This window comes from Sinocyclocheilus grahami, unplaced genomic scaffold (assembly GCF_001515645.1).
Source record: "Sinocyclocheilus grahami isolate Dianchi unplaced genomic scaffold, SAMN03320097.WGS_v1.1 scaffold259.1, whole genome shotgun sequence".
NCBI classification, from domain to species: Eukaryota; Metazoa; Chordata; class Actinopteri; order Cypriniformes; family Cyprinidae; genus Sinocyclocheilus; species Sinocyclocheilus grahami.
This window is the reverse complement of record NW_015505438.1, coordinates 906,527-924,670: the sequence shown is the minus strand read 5'-3', so window position 1 is coordinate 924,670 and position 18,144 is coordinate 906,527. Positions and strand designations below refer to the sequence as shown.

The 18,144-nt window shown below is 37.1% G+C and overlaps 1 protein-coding gene across 2 annotated transcripts in view; it reads left to right on the top strand.

The window, feature by feature from the left end:
- Positions 1-18,144, top strand: part of LOC107598979 (mediator of RNA polymerase II transcription subunit 27-like) — a 66,346-nt gene that overhangs the window by 12,744 nt on the left and 35,458 nt on the right. For both annotated transcript variants that reach the window (XM_016290449.1, XM_016290448.1), the window contains exon 3: positions 6,756-6,886. In XM_016290449.1, the coding sequence (XP_016145935.1) occupies positions 6,756-6,886 (131 nt within the window). The remainder of the gene's footprint in view (positions 1-6,755; positions 6,887-18,144) is intronic.

Here is an 18,144-nt window from a genome sequence, read left to right as displayed (position 1 = left end):
AGAAGTGATAGTTGTTGTTTTTTTGGTCAAAGGAAACACACATGCAATGACCATGACGGACATTATTTCTACAGTAAAATAAGAACATTAATATTATTATGGTTACAGAACTGTTACCACATATGTATTCCATCAATCCTGGGAACAAAATTCTTTAATTTTCCAAATGTTTTGTATTTTCCCCCTTTTTTTAACAACAACTACACAGTATAACATGTACCATTCAATAAAAGTCTGATTGTATGGGCTTAATGTATTAAATCTATTTACGCAAAAAAAAAAGAAAAAAAAATCTGTCTGCATCTTTTAAAATCTAACTTCAACAATTTTTTTGCAATCGATTGCATGGTGTCTAAGAAAGTAGTTTCTAGTAACCGTTAATAGTTTTCACATCTGCATCGCATCACAAAAAGGGCCAAAAACATAATATTTGATTTATGAATATAGTCTATATTATTGGACTATATGTGCATCTAGAGTCATATGATTGCTTTGTGTAATAGTTTCACATCTCAGTCGAGAAAAAAAAGTAAATAAAAAAAAATAAAGGTCTGAGGTCATTGACCTCAGACTTGACGAGTGTTGGCGTCTTTTGAACCTGAACATGGCCATGAATGAGATTTCAAGATTATTACTGAATGACAAATTACCAGAAGTTTGGTCTTTTCCTCACATTGAGCTTTCATTTGACTTCAGAAGTCCTCTGAACTACATTTATGGTAGTTCCAAAAATAAAAAAACAGCATACAGCAGGCATAATTTTATGTTTGGGTGAACAGTTCCTTTAAAACTGTTTTGATATCACATGTCTATCTTTCTTTATTCAATCACTGCCTGTCAAAACTTGTTTAAATCCAAATGGGTTTCCTGCATGGAATATGTCTGATCTCATTTGCGTTACTCATAACCCTGATTTATGAGAACCAGGCATAGAAAATACCCTAGACCTTGTGATCCCTGGCTGATATTTAAAAATTAATTAACCCCCTGACTTCAGCATAGCTGTCTCTTCCTCTTTCCGCCCGTCAATCTCTGTCTTTCCCTCTTCCACCTTCCCAGTCTTGAGGTGTCTGTTTTCTATCTCTCATTGCATGGGGATTAATATCTTAATTATCGCTTGTGACTAAATATTTTCAGTGAGACCGTAGATTATGCATATGGATGTAATAGCCTCTATGTAATATTTTCAGCTGCTGCTGTGTCTTGATTATTCATTCTATCAGATTGTCAGTTTATTCAAGATACCGATGAGCTGTTCTTATTAGATGCAGCGCTATAGGTTGCATATACATTAAATTGCATATTTAATTGCACTCTCTAATTTGGCATTTAGCAAACATTTTTATCCTAAGAAACTAGAGTTTGTGAAGGGACAGTTTCCCATGAGCAATATTAGCTGACATGCCTCTAAATGTTTCGAAACGACACAATTTTTGCCTTCGCAACTGGACATAACTTTTAGAAACCCGATTATAAATTCCATATTTTTGCTAGAAGTAAAATATGATTATAATTTCTACACCCTCTACTAGGGCTGGACAATAATTCAATATCAATATGTATCGCGATATAATTTTTTTTGAATAGCGGTGATACGATTTTTAAACGCATTTCCGATATTTTGATATACATTAACAGTGTTTCCCACATTGATTTATTTGTGACGTTTGACTTCATTGAATAAACATGAGTGCTGCACGTTTCAAAATCAAACGCGTCGCGGGTGTTTTATATGAATGTATCTCTGAAGGGAAAGGACTGTCTTGAGAAAAGTTTCGATGGCATTTTCATTTTATCTGATAAAGAAGCGTTCATGAGCGGAGCTGATTTGATTACAGCCATTACTGGGGAAACCGCTAGTTCTGCCGCTCTCAAAGCGCCTCCTGCTGGCAGACAATCAGTTTGCATTTTCAGTAAGCCTGTCCCCAGCAACATGTTTTTGTTGCCCTTTGTTTTTGTTTTTTTCAGCAACTCGGAGCACTTTTCATACTCTTTATACTGGCTAAAGCACATTTGTTTCAATCTATAAGAATAATCAGCCTACACTACCAGTCAAAAGGTTTTGAACAGTAAGATAGGTAAAGGTTTTTTTTTTATTTTATTTTTTATAAGAATTCTCTTCTGCTCACCAAGCCTGCATTTATTTAATCCAAAGTACAGCAAAAATGTTGAAATGTTACTGTTTTTGCTCTATTTTGGATCAAATAAATTCAGGCTTGGTAAACGGAAGAGAATTCTTTAAAAACATAGAAAATCTTACTGTTCAGAAACTTTTGACTGGTAGTGTACTGTATGTTAGCCTATAGTTTGAAGTTAAAGATATTAATATTAATTAGGTGAGTCTGAGACGATTATTTGACAGTGATTTCACATTTCTTCACGTTTATATGAAGGCTAAATACAAATAAAAGGTGAACATTAATTTATTTGTGCTGTTTTTTTTTCTAAAATAGTATATGGCTTTATATGTGGTGTCATAGACTTGGAAAATTAATTTTTCATAAGTTTGTATGTACAGACATCTGTTGTGGCCGTTCTTGGCCTTTTTTATAGTGTTCATATCAATATCGGAATTATATCGTATCGACCGAAATTAAGAAATATATCGTGATATAAATTTTGGCCATATCATCCAGCCCTACCCTCTACATTCTTACATCTCAAAATCTAGCAGAACTGAGTTCCCCTGAAGGCTGTGTAAAGTTATGGTGGGATTTTAGATAAAGACGCACTCATACAAATAGTCACTTCATAATTTTTCAGTGCAGAGTTACAAGCGGCGAATGATCAAAGAGAGTTGTTTCAACTTGTACTTAATATTCGTTACATGCTCTTGCTGTTCCCTCCTCGGCGAAGCTTCTTTGAATAGATATTGGATTTGATGGGCATGTGCAATTAGTTGCATGGAATAATGCAGGGACATTTGCTTGCATAAGTACTAGTCCTCTAGATCTGCTTATAGTATTAAATGCAAAAGCATCAGGAATGAGATGCACTGCAGTCGGAGTGTTGCAGAGATCTGGAAGAGTCTGGTGGATGCCCTGTCCTCATTAAAAAAATAAAATCTTTAAAAGGTCTTAAAGAATTAAAAGCCTTTTTAAATGTTCCAGGTTTAATGTTTAAATGTACTTGAAGCATTTACATATAGTATGACTATGCATCATAATTAATTCACAGTATAGAATATGTTGTGAATTACTGTATGCATTAATATGTCCCCATTTATGGCTTCACCTTTTAATAGAATAATATATTGAAGCGCATGATCAGTATATTGCTTGCCCTAAGCTTATATACACACACACACAGACACACACACACACAGCCTTGAGGTAAAGTGTTTCCAAAGGTCTCCTTGGAATGCATTTGTGTGCTTTTGAACTGTCTTATTTAAAACGGAATGTGTAACATCTTAGATTGGATTATAGCATGATAATGTGGTATAGCACAATGCAATGGTTTTTCTGTGCTTCTGTGATTGTGTCTGCTTCCAGTGAAAGAGGCTGTCTTGTTTTGTTCCATTTGACGGTGACATTGATTGTGTGTGCTTGTCCCGTGCATCCTCTCACAAGTGAGATTCTGACCCCGCGCTTTAATCTTCAACTGCCCCAATGAGATGACACTCTCAGCTGCCTTACAGCATTCTGGGTAATGCCCATCTTGTCCTCTGTGTCTCTTTCTCTCTTGTACTCATTCTCCGCTGTCCTCAACGTCTTTTGTCCTTTGCCTCATTGTTTTTTCACTGTCCCTCTTTCTTTGTGAACAAGACTTCATCTTGTAGATGTTGCTTTGAGTTCCTCTAATTGACAGAAATACATAGGAAATACTGGGCAGCATACTTTAAAAAAAATCATTTTTCAATCGTTTTTCAGCCTTTTGACAATATTCAGTATATATTTTGATGTTTACTCACAATTAACATGAAGCAACATTTGCAACCCATTTTACTTCTGAAATATTTCTGAGTAAAACAGGATATTCATCAAGAAAAATGTAGATGTAAATTAAGACTATTTAATCCACCAGGTAATTATTAAAGTGTTTCAAACCAAAATTGATGCAGGTCACATTTTAATAGAAAATTATATCGAGTATATATATATATATATTGGAATAATGTTTTTGTAAGCCATTATGTATAATTCATTGTAAATGGTTATTAAAGTGTATAATGCATTATAATTATTCATAATGTGCATTGTAATACATTATATCTTGACGTAAAAAATGTATCAAATTTATTTAGTTCTCAATTTGTATTAATTATTATTAATAATTAATTGAATTGAGTTTTTTAAATTTCATATTGACTTTATGATGGCGTTTTTAGCATTATTTTAAGTCTGTATTGAAATTGGTTCATATAAAATACAGTACTTTAATTTAAAAAATACATGTAGAACTCTCACTTCGCTGAGTAATTGATATTATATTAATTCATTAGATTAATTCATTAGAACTGACAGTTTAAATTGCACATAATTGAATTGAATTTACTAACTCCAGTTCCAGCAATCTTATCACAAATATATCAAACATTCAGTACATTCAAAATATTCTTCTATAATGAAGAATATTTTGAATTATCCATGAATTACAAAACTACACAATTACCAGGGGCCAATATTTAAACCAGTGGTGATTGATGTGGATGTTATCTCTCAAGCCACTTGACATTCAAAGGCGCCTGAGCCATCTTGACAGCATCTTCTATCTGTGTGTTGTTTTTTTTCTTACCTTATGTAGGCTTTTTATTTATTAGCAAGGGCTTTTTATACAGCTGGAGCCCAGCTTCCCACCGTACACGCTACGCTTGTACAAGATCTGGCCCTTACCAAGTCGGCTCATTAGCTACGAAAAGGAGATTCAGTTAATTAAAATAATTCCCCGTTAACACAGCTGCTTTGGTCAGCCAAATTAAAACGGGGAGTGCTGCACCGTCTGCTTCTCACTCAGAGAACGTCGCTCCGCTGCCTCGGAACATGGCTAATTAGCTCAACAGGAGGAATATTTTAATAGCAATTAATGAGGCACGGGCCTATGCAAGCTCTAATTTAAGAGCCCGGTTTGTGTGGGGGTGCATGCCGATGAATTCTGAAGCCTGATGAGATCGCTTTTGTCACCGCTTGTGTTACGATTGGCCTCGCTCGCTACCAGCATGTTGCTCACGGACTATTGATTTTCTTGAGATTTCCCAGCAAGCTGACTGTCCAGAGCAGCAGTGTTGGAGAAGATACTTTGAAGGTGCAGTTTGTGAAGCAATAAGTCACTCATTTATAAAAGTAGTTGGTTAACAATCAAGTTAGCCTTTTGTTAGTTAGCTAGCATTGAAGTTCTCCTTGGCTTCTCAAAAGCATTGTAAGCCTAAGTAGCCTGTAGAACCATTGGCACCAATGGAAAGCAATTTCCCAATGTTTAACTGCCCAGATGTTGTTTAAGCATGCAGGATGATGCCAGGTCCAGAGTTCTGTCACATCCATTAACATCTGTCCTGACTTGAGTGACAGAGTGCTACACCTGAGCATTCTGGGTAGCGGACACCTTTCACATGGTTTCATCACATGAGCAGAAGAGCTATTGACAGGTTTCTGCGATACTGCGACTTCAAAGCCAAAAATATTAAACGCACCATGTTATGTTCAACATAGTAAGACAGGAGGCGAGGGGGAGGAGGTGGGCAGGAGACAAGGAGGAACACAAGGAAAACGTGATGGAGTACTATATGCAAGCAACTGTGCTTTCTCCCAGAAGAGCAGATTGTTGACAAGATTGGAAATGTGCTTTGGGTAAACAATTCATAAAAGCCCAATTAGGCTGTGATGAGTTCGTTTTACATTTTTACTGTCCTTTGTAAAGCTACAGAAGCTTCTGTGGACACTCATGTTCCGAGTTTCTGAATTCAGGGCTTGAATGCAGTCACCGTGGGACTCAAATTTGACCCATTGGCCATAAAACTCGAATAGATGCAGATATGTTTGTGTAGATGGCCAGTTGAGCAGTCCTTTTTTTTTACCCAAACAATTTAAATACTATATTGTTATAATAACATTCAACACTCGTTTTGGAATAGTAAATGTTCATTATTTTACTATTTTGCATTTACAATAGACCTTATGCATCAGAGAAACGAGTGTGCAGCCATCTTTAGAATTTTGTCTTTGAACGTCCATATTTGCGATACCGGTATCATCATTGTTGAAGAGTAAATGGCTAGCGAAGTGAATTTACTTATTGCAGTTCTTATCGAAGCGGATTTCATAACAAATGTCAGTAAAAAGGGAAGAATTTAAAATGAGCGGTTCATTCATAAATTTGTACGACCTTACTGGATTTAGTCTGTCTCAGTGGATGATGATGAAATCAGATCTCTGTGTGCAGCACTGGCTGTTGTCAGACAAAAATCTCCCTGGATTATTACAATTAATGGCAAAATGAATGTTTGGAAATGTAAACTGATATTTGCTACTGACACACTACAGTAAAAGATAGAAATAACTGACTTAAAACCATTTTTTAGCTGGTGAAAATACTAGTGTTCTAATAATTTTGGCTACCACTGTATTAAAAATGAACAAAATGTAATTTTAAAATAACATGAATTGTTTTAAATTGTTCACTTTTTGCGTACATATATATGAAATGTTGATGCGCATTCCAAATAAAGACCAAATAAATGGAATTGAATAACCATGATCAGGAGAATGTGTGTTAATTTTGCAGCCCTAGTACCTGAACATGTGTTTTTCTTTCTGTAGTTACAGTACCATGCAGGTCTGGCCTCCAGTCTTCTAAACCAACAGTCACTCAAACGCTCAGCCAATCAGATGGGAACATCTGCCAAAAGAAGACCCAAAGTCCAGCCCAGCACCCTCGCCCTTCCAACACAGTGAGTATGGGGTCATATTTTTAACAGTATCTCATAACCAGAGTCAAAGCTCCCTATAGGCTCTTTTACCCGTGAAACCAGTTTAGTTGTTGTTAACTTTCTCTAGTAAATGTACTACATATGGACTTGATTCTCATGTACAACATAGATGTAGGATTAAAAAAGCACAACACAAGGCCTACATTCATGAAAACTGAAGACACCAGCATCTGCTTGTCCATAGACCCATCGGCAGCAGGTCAGAGGTGACCATTGATTCTCTTCCTCTCTATTGGTTCATCTGATTACAGTGACAGAGTAGAATAGCTCATTGTCTCTGTGGTGTCACTGGTGTCTTAGACCATACACTTTAATAATAAAGCACTGAGAGTGAGATTCGGTGAACCGAGAGGAGAAGAGAGCATGGACTCTGGAGGGAAGATGAAAGACGGATGGTGAATGAACAGAAAATAAGTATGAAGGACTGATAGAAGAGACGAGAGCGGAGCCCAGGTGGTCTGTGTCCCTCTACAAAAGCCCACTGATGGGATACCACTCCTGTTTCTCCTTGCAAATGTGCTCTTTTTAATCTGATTCTGTTTATTTTCTTTCCAAGGTCCTTCAAAGTGATTGTTCATTTATTTCAAGTTGTAGTGTTCTCCTTTGCTCTGATGCCTGTCTGGGTGCTCGTAGCACAATGTACTGTCCGATGCTGAAGGATGAGGAGAAGGAACAGTCCTTTGCAATGTGTAACGTACTATCTACCGTGTCCAAATTTGCTCTTTGTTCCCTATGTAGTGTTGTCTAAACATACATAACATCAAAATTATATTCACTTTATAGTTATGTTTTAAACCCAGATGCAACCAGTCTACATGCACGAACGCTGTTTTGCCAAGTTTTCCAAGCTCCTTAAGTCATCAAAAATGCAGCAAGGAAATTTATACAAATTGGAAATGAGTGTAAATTATATTTACTTTTATATTTACTTTTACTTATAATAATTTATATTATTAAAGTATTAGTTAAATCAATGCCAAGTGTTTTATCTTTCTTGATTAATCAAATACAATAACTTTATTTTATCTGGGAGGATTGTACACAGAGGAAATGAAAATATGGTGAATGATTCACCAATACTCATTATTTACCTGAAGATGACATATAATCAATAAAATTGACAAACAGTTTTAGAGATTTTGGTCTTTCCAAAACTTTACACTACTGTTCATAAGTTTGAATTCGGTTAGATTTTTATGTTTTTGAAAATTCTCATGCTCAACAAGACTGCATTTATTTGATTAAAAATACAGTAAAAATAATAATGTTGTGAAATATTATTGCAGTTTAAAATTATTTCTAATGTGAATATATTTTAAAATGTTATTTATTCCAGTGACGGCAAAGCTGAATTTTCAGTAGCCAATAATCTAGTTTCCAGTGTCACATGATCCTTCAGACATCATTCTAATATACTAATTATTATTATTGTCAAAGTTGAAATACATTTTTGTGAAAATTGTGATACTTTTTTTTCAGGACTCTTTGGTAAATAGAGAGTTTTGTAACATTGTAAATGTCTTTATTTACACTGTTGATCAGTTGAATGCATCAATGCTGAATAAAAATGTTAATTTCTTAAATAAATAATTAAATCAATTACCAAACTCTTGAACCGTAATGTAAATATGAGTTGCACTTGACTGGAAATAGCTGCCTAGGGTCATTACCAAATTGACCTCCAAGTGGACTGAATTGTTTTAAAAAAAGGAACTTTGTTTAGTTCACTCTAAGGACTCTACAGTGCGACCATTTCAGTCGCATTTGCCACTTAAAACTACTGTGTGCGACTATGAAAAAATTTTTGGGAGCACTAGTGCGACTGACCCGATCATCATATTTGTGATTGCGCTCAGGGAGCTTCAAAGGTTTCTATGTGTTTTTGCAGCATTGAGTTATGTATCACAGACATATCTCACAAATCCTTTCATAAGCAAAGTGCAGACAGGGTGTAAATAAGAGATTCATTGATTATAAATGTGAGATGAACTAAGATGAGTGACAGCTTTTAATGATTTTTAAGGGAGTTTGTAAATGTGATACTGATATAATTCAACAGTTCAATAAGCAAGAAGTTAATATTAAGTGACTTACATTGACTATAATACTATTGTCTGATTTTGCTCTATTTCGTTGTAGAAAATAGTTTAAAACAAAGACACCGACACAGCGGAGCCACTGCGCATCTCCATTCAAACACAGCTGTGTTTCGTTTATGAATGAACGGGTGTTTTTAAAAGAATCTAGTGAGTCAGTGATTCACATCGCCAGTCTGAAGAGGAGGTACAAACACCTAGCAGAACTCCCCCTTGAGCCATTTGAACATGTCAAGCCGCTCGTGCTGATTGGTGCAGACTACCCCCATCTACTTACCCCTGTCGAGCCGGTGAGACTGGGCCCTCCTGGAGGTCCGGCGGCCATTCGCACGAGGCTGGGATGGATGCTCCAAGGACCTGCACACCTTACCCAGTGGGCCCCGAGTATCCAGCAGTGTCTCCTCACTGGTGTCTCATCCCAGACGACAGAGCTGATGCAGAATGTGGAGAAGCTCAGGAAGATGGACATCCTGCCATACCAGAGTAGCAAACTGGCAGTGAGATCAAAGCAGGATAAGGAAGCGCTGGAGCACTTGGAGGCCAGGACGAGGCGAGTACAGGTTGCAGGTATCCTTAGATATGCCATGCCCCTGCTAAGGAAGCAAGGCGTTCCCCCACTCAGAGCTCCCAAGGAAGCCGTCCTACCCAGCCTCAGGAGTCTAGAGAGACGCTTGGCCCGGGATCCTCTACAAGCTGAAGAGTACTGTGCAGCGATTCGGAAGTTGTTGGAAGTAGGCGCGATCAGGAGGATAGACCCAGGCAAAGCCTTAGCCACCAATGAGTCATGGTACATACCGCATCACTTAGTAAGTCATAACGAGAAAAGTCGTTTGGTCTTCAACTGCTCTTTTCAATTCCAAGGCCGAAGCCTCAATGACACCCTCCTTCCTGGAACAACTCTGGGAGCCTCTCTTCTGGGAGTTTTATTACGCTTCAGGGAACATGCGGTGGCAGTTAGTGGAGACATCAGAGGCATGTTCCACCAGGTTCAGCTCTTACTAGGGCTGGGCAAAAAAAATATTTTTCGATATATGGTTTTTTAAAATGTGGTCGATTCAATGTTGATTCTCGATTTTTTTCAATATTTATTTCTGCAAACATTGAACATAAGATTTACGTTCATCTTATTACTAGTCTAATCCACTAGATGTCACCCCCTTATTTGCCTTGCGCGATGTTACAACGGTGAGTCCGTCATTCATTCATTGCTTAAAATGGCGGATTCAGGTGCTTTCCCGACGTCAACACCACCTTCCAGGGCTCTACAGTGCGACTGAAAACTACTGCGTGCGAATATAAACATTTTTTTAGGAGCACCAGTGCGACTGACCCGATCATCATCATACTTGTGATTGCGCTCAGCAAAGGTTTAAAGGTTTCTATGTGTTTTTGCAGCATTGAGTTATGTATCACAGACATATCTCACAAATCCTTTCATAAGAGACAGGGTGACAGGGTGTAAATAAGAGATTCATTGATTATAAATGTGAGATGAACTAAGATGAGAGACAGCTTTTAATGATTTTTAAAGGAGTTTGTAAATGTGATACTGATACTTAATACAATAAACAAGAAGTTAATATTAAGTGACTTACATTGTCTGACTATAACACTATTGTCTGATTTTGCTCTATTTCGTTGTAGAAAATAGTTTAAAACAAAGACACCGACACAGCGGAGCCACTGCGCATCTCCATTCAAACACAGCTGTGTTTCGTTTATGAATGAACGGGTGTTTTTAAAAGAATCTAGTGAGTCAGTGATTCATGATTACCCATTCATAAAGACAGTCACTTGCTTCATTCCTGAATGAATCAATTGAATGAATGATTCAGTGATTCTGGCAGTTTTAGTTTCATTTTTAAAGTATCTTTTCAGTTATTTAAATCATTTAATATTTCTATATTAAAAATGTTATATTTAAAACATAAATTTCATCATGAATTTATGGATTTAATTGCACTCATTCCACTTCTGAGCCTCATTAAATGTCTGAAAGTACACCTAGCTACTTTTGTGTTCTTCTGTGCCACCTCTACAAATTAATTGTGTTAATACTGATATCATTTGATTGGTAACTTATGTTTCTTATTCTACTTGTCTAATTTTTAAAAAGCTTATAATGTAATTTTTTTAAGAATTTGACAAAAGATGACATACTTTTAATAAAGTTAGAAAAATGCCATTACAAAGGTTAAAACAAAATTCCACTGTAAATCACTTTGAGTCAAATATCACCTCGTAATGGGAAGGTTAATTTTTAATACAATTTTGGATTATTGATTAGAAGGTGCTCCTAAAATTTTGAACGTGCTCCTACATTTTTTAAGTTAGGAGCACAAGTGCTGCTAAAAAGAAAAGTAAGCGTAGAGCCCTGTAACTTAGCTAAGTCCGCCATGTGGAGTTCACTATTAAGAGAATTGGAACGGAGTAAATGAGAGAGTGATTTGTTCAGAATGAAGTGTTTGAAAAGGCCTCAAAAGCAAGTGGAAATTGTTTTTTCAAAATACCACCTATATAGTATATACCCATTAACCTGCAGTTTCAATCCACCTTTTTCTTGCCGTAAAAATAGGCAAGATGGGCATTTGTTAATTTTATGGGTCTAGCTTCCGATCTCATCCGTGTCCAGCTATTTTTAGCTGTACAAAACAGTTCGTTGTGCTGCTTGATATTGAAAATTGGTGTGTCTCACCATATTATTTAATGTATTATCTTAATTATGAACACACTGGTTTGTGGTGCAAACTATTTTACTGCACGTTGTTATTCTTCTCGTTATTTACCTATAGCGGCTAATGAACCGGAAGTCTCGCCCATAGGCTTACTTCCGCACTGAAGAAAAAGGTGGATATAATGTATGTGCATGAAAAGGCTTCTCCAAATGTCAGAACTGCTAGTGTTGATGCCATTTTTCCTGTTGTTTTTTTTGTTGCACCAGGTTGCTCAGGTCACAAGCAGCTTCTCGAAAGACTGAATTCGATGGATTCTTTTTTTATCCATCCACACAAAAAACATTAGCAGTAAACTAAAGGGAGGTGCTCATGACAAATCTGCTTTTAGGTGACTGAAAATGGCCTGAAGCTGACTGCCCCCTCAGTCTACAATGCACTGTGTATCTTTAATAGCACCGTGCTGATTTTCGGATGGTGAACGGAGACAGCGGCTCTTCTGTCAAAACGTCATTGTCCGGGTGAATTTGCCGTTTCTAAGAGGAGCGGCGTATGAATTATGCAGCACAACCTTCATGCGCGTTTGCTTTTATGTTATTTTTTAATGTGCCAGCATTCTGATCGCATTCCCGTCCAACATTGCTGCTTGCTTAAATGAGTGGACCGACAGTAGAAAGTAAGGCTGTCCCAAAACAAGTTAAAAGTTTCTAAATGCATTTTAATAGATGTTTACTGTGTAAATAAATTATAATATGATAAATTATTACAGTTGTAACTGGCCTAGATTGGGTGCGCTAACTAATTTGCAAGCAAAGTGATGGCCAGTTGTAGTGATTGAACATTTATAAATAATGATAAAAAGAAAATGAGTAGAGGCCTAAAGAACCTTCAAAATAATCAAATCAACAAATCAGAGGCTCTATTGATTCATTTATTCTATCAATCTGTTATAATCATTCATACTGCCATTAATGAACCAGCAGGAGTTGCTGCAAAAAGATTTGTTTTAAAATCACGGCATATTAAACTAGCCTGATAATTGAGGCCCAGAGGAGAGTCTGAATGATAGCTGGTCCCATCCTGTGCATTCATCGCAATATTAATCCTGTAAACAGAATTACACAGCATTTACTCATATAATCTGGCTCAAAGGGATCGTGTCTGCGCTTGAACACTTTCCTAGCTAAGCAGGCAGCAGTTATATGATTTGATAAATACCTTGTAGTACTTTATGTAATCTGTTCATTTTGTGAACCGTTCGAATTTCTGGATTGAGATGAGAGTTTTAATGCGTCATATTATATGTATTGAAAGTCACCCCGCTCAGCTCAAGGTGACCTTTGTTTTCGCCAGTCTGGGCTTTCTGTTGCGTTTGAATCCTCCGGATATGAGACTGCTGACCTCCTAGGATCAATGCAGGGTGCTGTTGTCATTTTAGTGCCTCCTGCTCCCATCGGCCAAACAGGCAAAGCCACAGTTGCTGAACTGAGACTAATTCACCAATCCACCCTCATGAGACCTGCAGATTTACTTTACATGTTACTATAATTAACAGCAGTTACAACCTCTATCTGTCATACTCTCTCCATCCCTCCGATTTGCACATAGCATAGATTTCTAGTTTATCATGAATCAGTTAATTTCAGAACAGCCAAGTCTGGATTACATCCATTTAAAATGTACATTTGTGAATGCTTTGTTGTAAAAGTGTTTAAAACCCAGTCTGAGGAGATGGGCTTCCCCAGGTAAGCCTCCCAAAGGCTTTTCCTAAGGTTTCTTCCTCATCTTCATCTCGGGGAGTTTTGCCTTTGGCTTGTCCATTGGGTTGTTTGTAAGGTGCCATTCTTTGCAAAGATGCTTTTGAATTCTAATTAAGATTGTAATGAAGAGGTGGCATTATTAATTTGACTAATTTTATTCATTTTAATCTTACATATACTTATGTAAACATAAAGTAACATTCTGGGTTGTGTGCTGTTCAGAACTGATTTAAGAATGACTTCAAATTTCTTTCTAGTTCCTGAGTTATAATTGAGTTTGAATGCAATGAAATAGAATTGCAGTGAATAAAAAAATAAAATAAAATCGGACTGTAATTTTAATTAGAAAAGCAAAGTTTGCCAAGGCAAACTTTGAATGTGTTTGAAAGCTTTGGAAAAAAGTTTAAAAAGCATTTAAGTTTGAGGGTTTATAGGATAGATGGATGGAAGGATAGATACCTAACCAAGATGGCGGCGCGTTCACATGCTGCGGCTTCTCTCTCTCCCGACAGAAAGGTATTTTCGTGTTTTTTGTCTTGTGAGTCGCAGTGTTTTTGTATGTATTCGTCGCGTCTATTTGTTTCTAAGCGCGCATATAGTCGTGAGTTTCTGCTCGATGTCGGCAGAACCACATTTTTAGAGTTAAACTCTGCGCACGCCGAAGAGCTGCGGGATCTCGGTCTGCTCCGGAGGCCCACTCCATCACCGACCCCCACTGCTGCATCTCGCCCACAGCGGAGGCGACACAAGCGGCGCGAGAGGAAGCAGAAGAGGGGTAAGTGCGGAGGTATCCGGGCTAGGCTAGCGGCTAACCCACACAAGCCGGCTATCCCCACCATCGTACTGGCTAACGTACGCTCTTTGGACAATAAACTGGACTACATCCGACTACTACGCTCAACTCAGAGGACTGTAAGAGACTGTTGTGTTTTTGTGTTCACGGAAACATGGCTCAACAACAGCGTTCCGGACTGCGCTATTCATCTCGATCAGCTGACATGCTATCGAGCGGACAGAGCTCGCGTCGAGGGAGGTAAGACCCGCGGCGGAGGGCTTTGTGTTTACATCAATGATGCGTGGTGCCGCCATGCTGTTGTGGTCTGCAAACACTGCTCACCCCTGGTGGAGTTTATGATTATTAAGTGCCGGCCGTTCTATCTACCGAGGGAATATACAGCCATACTGCTCGTTGCTGTATACATCCCTCCCAGCTCCAACAACAGCAACACGAGCGATATATATATATATAGATATATTTTTACATTTTACCTTATTTGTATATTTGTATAGTTGTATTTTGTATTTAATCTGTACCTATCTGTATTTGTTATCTGTATGCACCAAGGGTCTGAGAGTAACGCAATTTCAATTCTCTGTGTGTATGTGCTGTACATGTGGAAGAATTGACAATAAAGCAGACTTGACTTGACTTGACTTGATAGATGGATAGGTAGAATTAAAAAAAAATTTTTTTTTTTAATTTTTGTTTTTTTTAAAGATTTTCAATTTTGAATGATGTATGGATTGATAAATGGATCAAATTAATGTATTTTTATTTTTTCAGATTTTTTTGTAATGTTTGAGCACTAAATTGATAGATAGATAGATAGATAGATAGATAGATAGATCAAATTTATATAATATTTTATCTGATATTTTTTTTTATTGAATAATGTATGGATGATAGATATAATTCATATCTAATTTTAATTACCAATTTTAGATACCAATGTATCGGCGACTGGATCATATCGGCCGATAATATCGGCAAAACGATATATCGGTCGGGCTCTAATATGAATATATACATATACATATACAGTGCCCTCCATAAGTATTGGAACACTAAAGACAAAACTGCTCTGCTTGCTGTGGAGTCAAGACATTTGCAAATATGATTAAAAGATGAATATGAGACAAAACTACAGAATGTCACATTTTAGTATTAGCTGTTTCAGCACACAAATATTTTACCAAATAAAAAGGACAGCACTTTTAGATTCATCCAAGTATTTGATGAGAGCATAAGTATTGGGACAGTTGAACTTAAGGGTGTTTTCACACTTGGTCCTTTTCAGTGTCTGAGCACGGTTCGCGTGATTTTTGGCCAAATATGTGAACACTCCAAATGATCTCAAACCCCTCAGAAGCGAACCGAACCGTGACTTCGGGAGGTCGGTCTGAGTACGGTTCGCTATCGGCTAAAGGTACGGTTCGCTAAAAACGTGCATTGTGAACAAATCGGCCCGGGCTCACTTGATTTTTCCATTTGCGAATTTCAAATGTAGTTTGGCCATCAGATGTTTCTGTACAAATCAGCTGTTCATAGTGGCTGCTTCTTCTGGCAGATCTCTACATATTGTTCGCTCACAACGTACACTCGTTTATTTTAATTTCAACCGCTTCTTTACTGTGTAAGAGAGACTGTGCGCCTTGCCAGTTTAAACTTTTTGATATAGGCTACGAGTGCGCACATCCCAGCGGGGGCTAAACTAGGCTACTCTCTCTTTACTGTTTATTGTTACAACTGTCAAAAACACCCATGGTTCACATAAACACAGTTGGTTTTGTCTCAATCGAATGTAAACATCTGGGAAAGAAATTGCATGTGTAACTGATCTGTGCACTATGTAGTAGTTCTAGTACAGCAACCTAATATGAGAATCAGTAGAATCTATTATTCATACGATTAATAATAGGCCTATGCATTTACATTTTTTTCATTTGATTAGTATCTTACTTAAATGCTACATTTAAGGATACCTGTACTGTACCTGAAAATTTTAAAGCAGTTTATTATATTCTATTTTATTTTATCTGTTCTTTTATTTTATATATCTGAATGTCAGTATGCCTTTTCCGCTGGTCCATAAAAAGTCTTACATTTAATTGTATCAAATTTAAGGCCATAAAAAGTACAATGGGGACGGAAAGACGATTGCCATATAGCTTAATGTGATGATTAAAATGAAAAGGGCTATGATTTCATTGAATAAATGAGCGCTGCACGTTTCAAAGTCTATTTTTATGCAGTTCTGAAAGCACCACCTGCTGGCAGAGAATGAATTTGCATTTTTAACAGCCCTTCTGCTGGTTTAAAACAATAATTGATATTAAACCAGCCATTAAACCATTAATATAATAGTTGATACATCTGATTTTTGACTCTCTTCTTAAAAATGGTTTGAAATTTGAAAGGCTGAAATTTGAAATTTTATTTCATTTTTTTTAAATATTTTTTTGTGAAAACCTGTATCTGAACTGTAAATCATGCTTTAAATACAGTAAATACAGTCATTTTAAAACATTGCCCCACCCCACTCATATGGCATTAATTTTATCTGTGCAGGTCTTAAAAACAGTCTTAAAAAGTTTTAAATTTGAGCTTAAAAATCCTGCAGAAACACTGTGTGCTATAAAATAAACATGATGACATAGACAAGAAAAACAATTCAAAATAAATATTACAAAGGTGTACGAAACTTATATTTTTGTGCAAAAGATAAAAATATCCCAGTTTTGGAGGCCATAATGTCAGCCATCAAACACTGAACTGGACTAGATCCAAAAAGCAACAGTCTGAACACAAAGAGGTCTGAGACACCATTATTGCTTAAGTGGACCAAAAAAGGATCTGAGTACTCTTCCAGGAACTGCGATAGTGTGAACACAAAGAAAACTGGGTCCTTTTTCACTTGGTCCACCTCTTGGTCTGCTTAAAAGGGTCTGGGTTCGGTTCTTTTAAAGAGGACTCAAGTGTGAAAACACCCTAAGGCAGGTGTAAAAGATTAAAAGCTATTATTTAGTTGCAGATCCCTTGCATGAAATCAGAGCAGTGAGTCTGCGACTCATAGATATCACCAGACTCTTAGGTGTTTTCACATATAGTTCGTTTTAAAAGAACCAAACCCAGTTCACTTAAAGTGAACCAGAAAGAAAACCAGCCGAAAGTGACCTCAGTCCTTTTGGTGTTCACAATCTAGTGGACTCAAAAGAGAACCCAGTTCTTTTTTTGGTCCTCTTCAGCAATGAAGAGATCTCAGACCCTTTCTTGTTCACACCACAACTTCATAAGAGCTCAGACCCCAGCTTTCTGTGCAGCAGTAGATTTTGGGTATTCAAGATGGCGTCTTCACATGTTGTCATCACATGGATGTGGCACATTTTGAAGCAAATGACAAACAGAGAAAGAGTCCGACAAAGCAGAACTAAAGGAAAGCATCTGAAAATTGTAGCGCGGTTCTGTTATATCCCCTTTCCTTCATTTTTTGGGCAAACAAAAGAAACACTTTTATGTTTTTATGGGTTGAGGAGAGTTGGCGTTTAATGTAATCATCTTTCCAAATTTCAATAAGTGCACAACTCTCCTCCTGGGACCACACAACCCCACGACCTGCCATGGTGAAAAGTTTTTTCTGTTGTTACAGCAGTGACGTAACATGGCTGCAGGTATGGCAAGCCTCCAGGTACACATGTTGAAACACAACGCAAAGCGGACCGGGATCTCATTGCTTTCGCATATCACCAGAGGCGGACAGTAACTAAGTACATTTACTTGAGTATTGTACTTAAGTACACTTTTTGAGTATCTGTACTTTACTTGAGTATAATTTTTTTCTGGGAACTTATGACTTTAACTTCACTACATTTGAAAGACAAATATTGTACTTTTCACTCCACTACATTTCTAT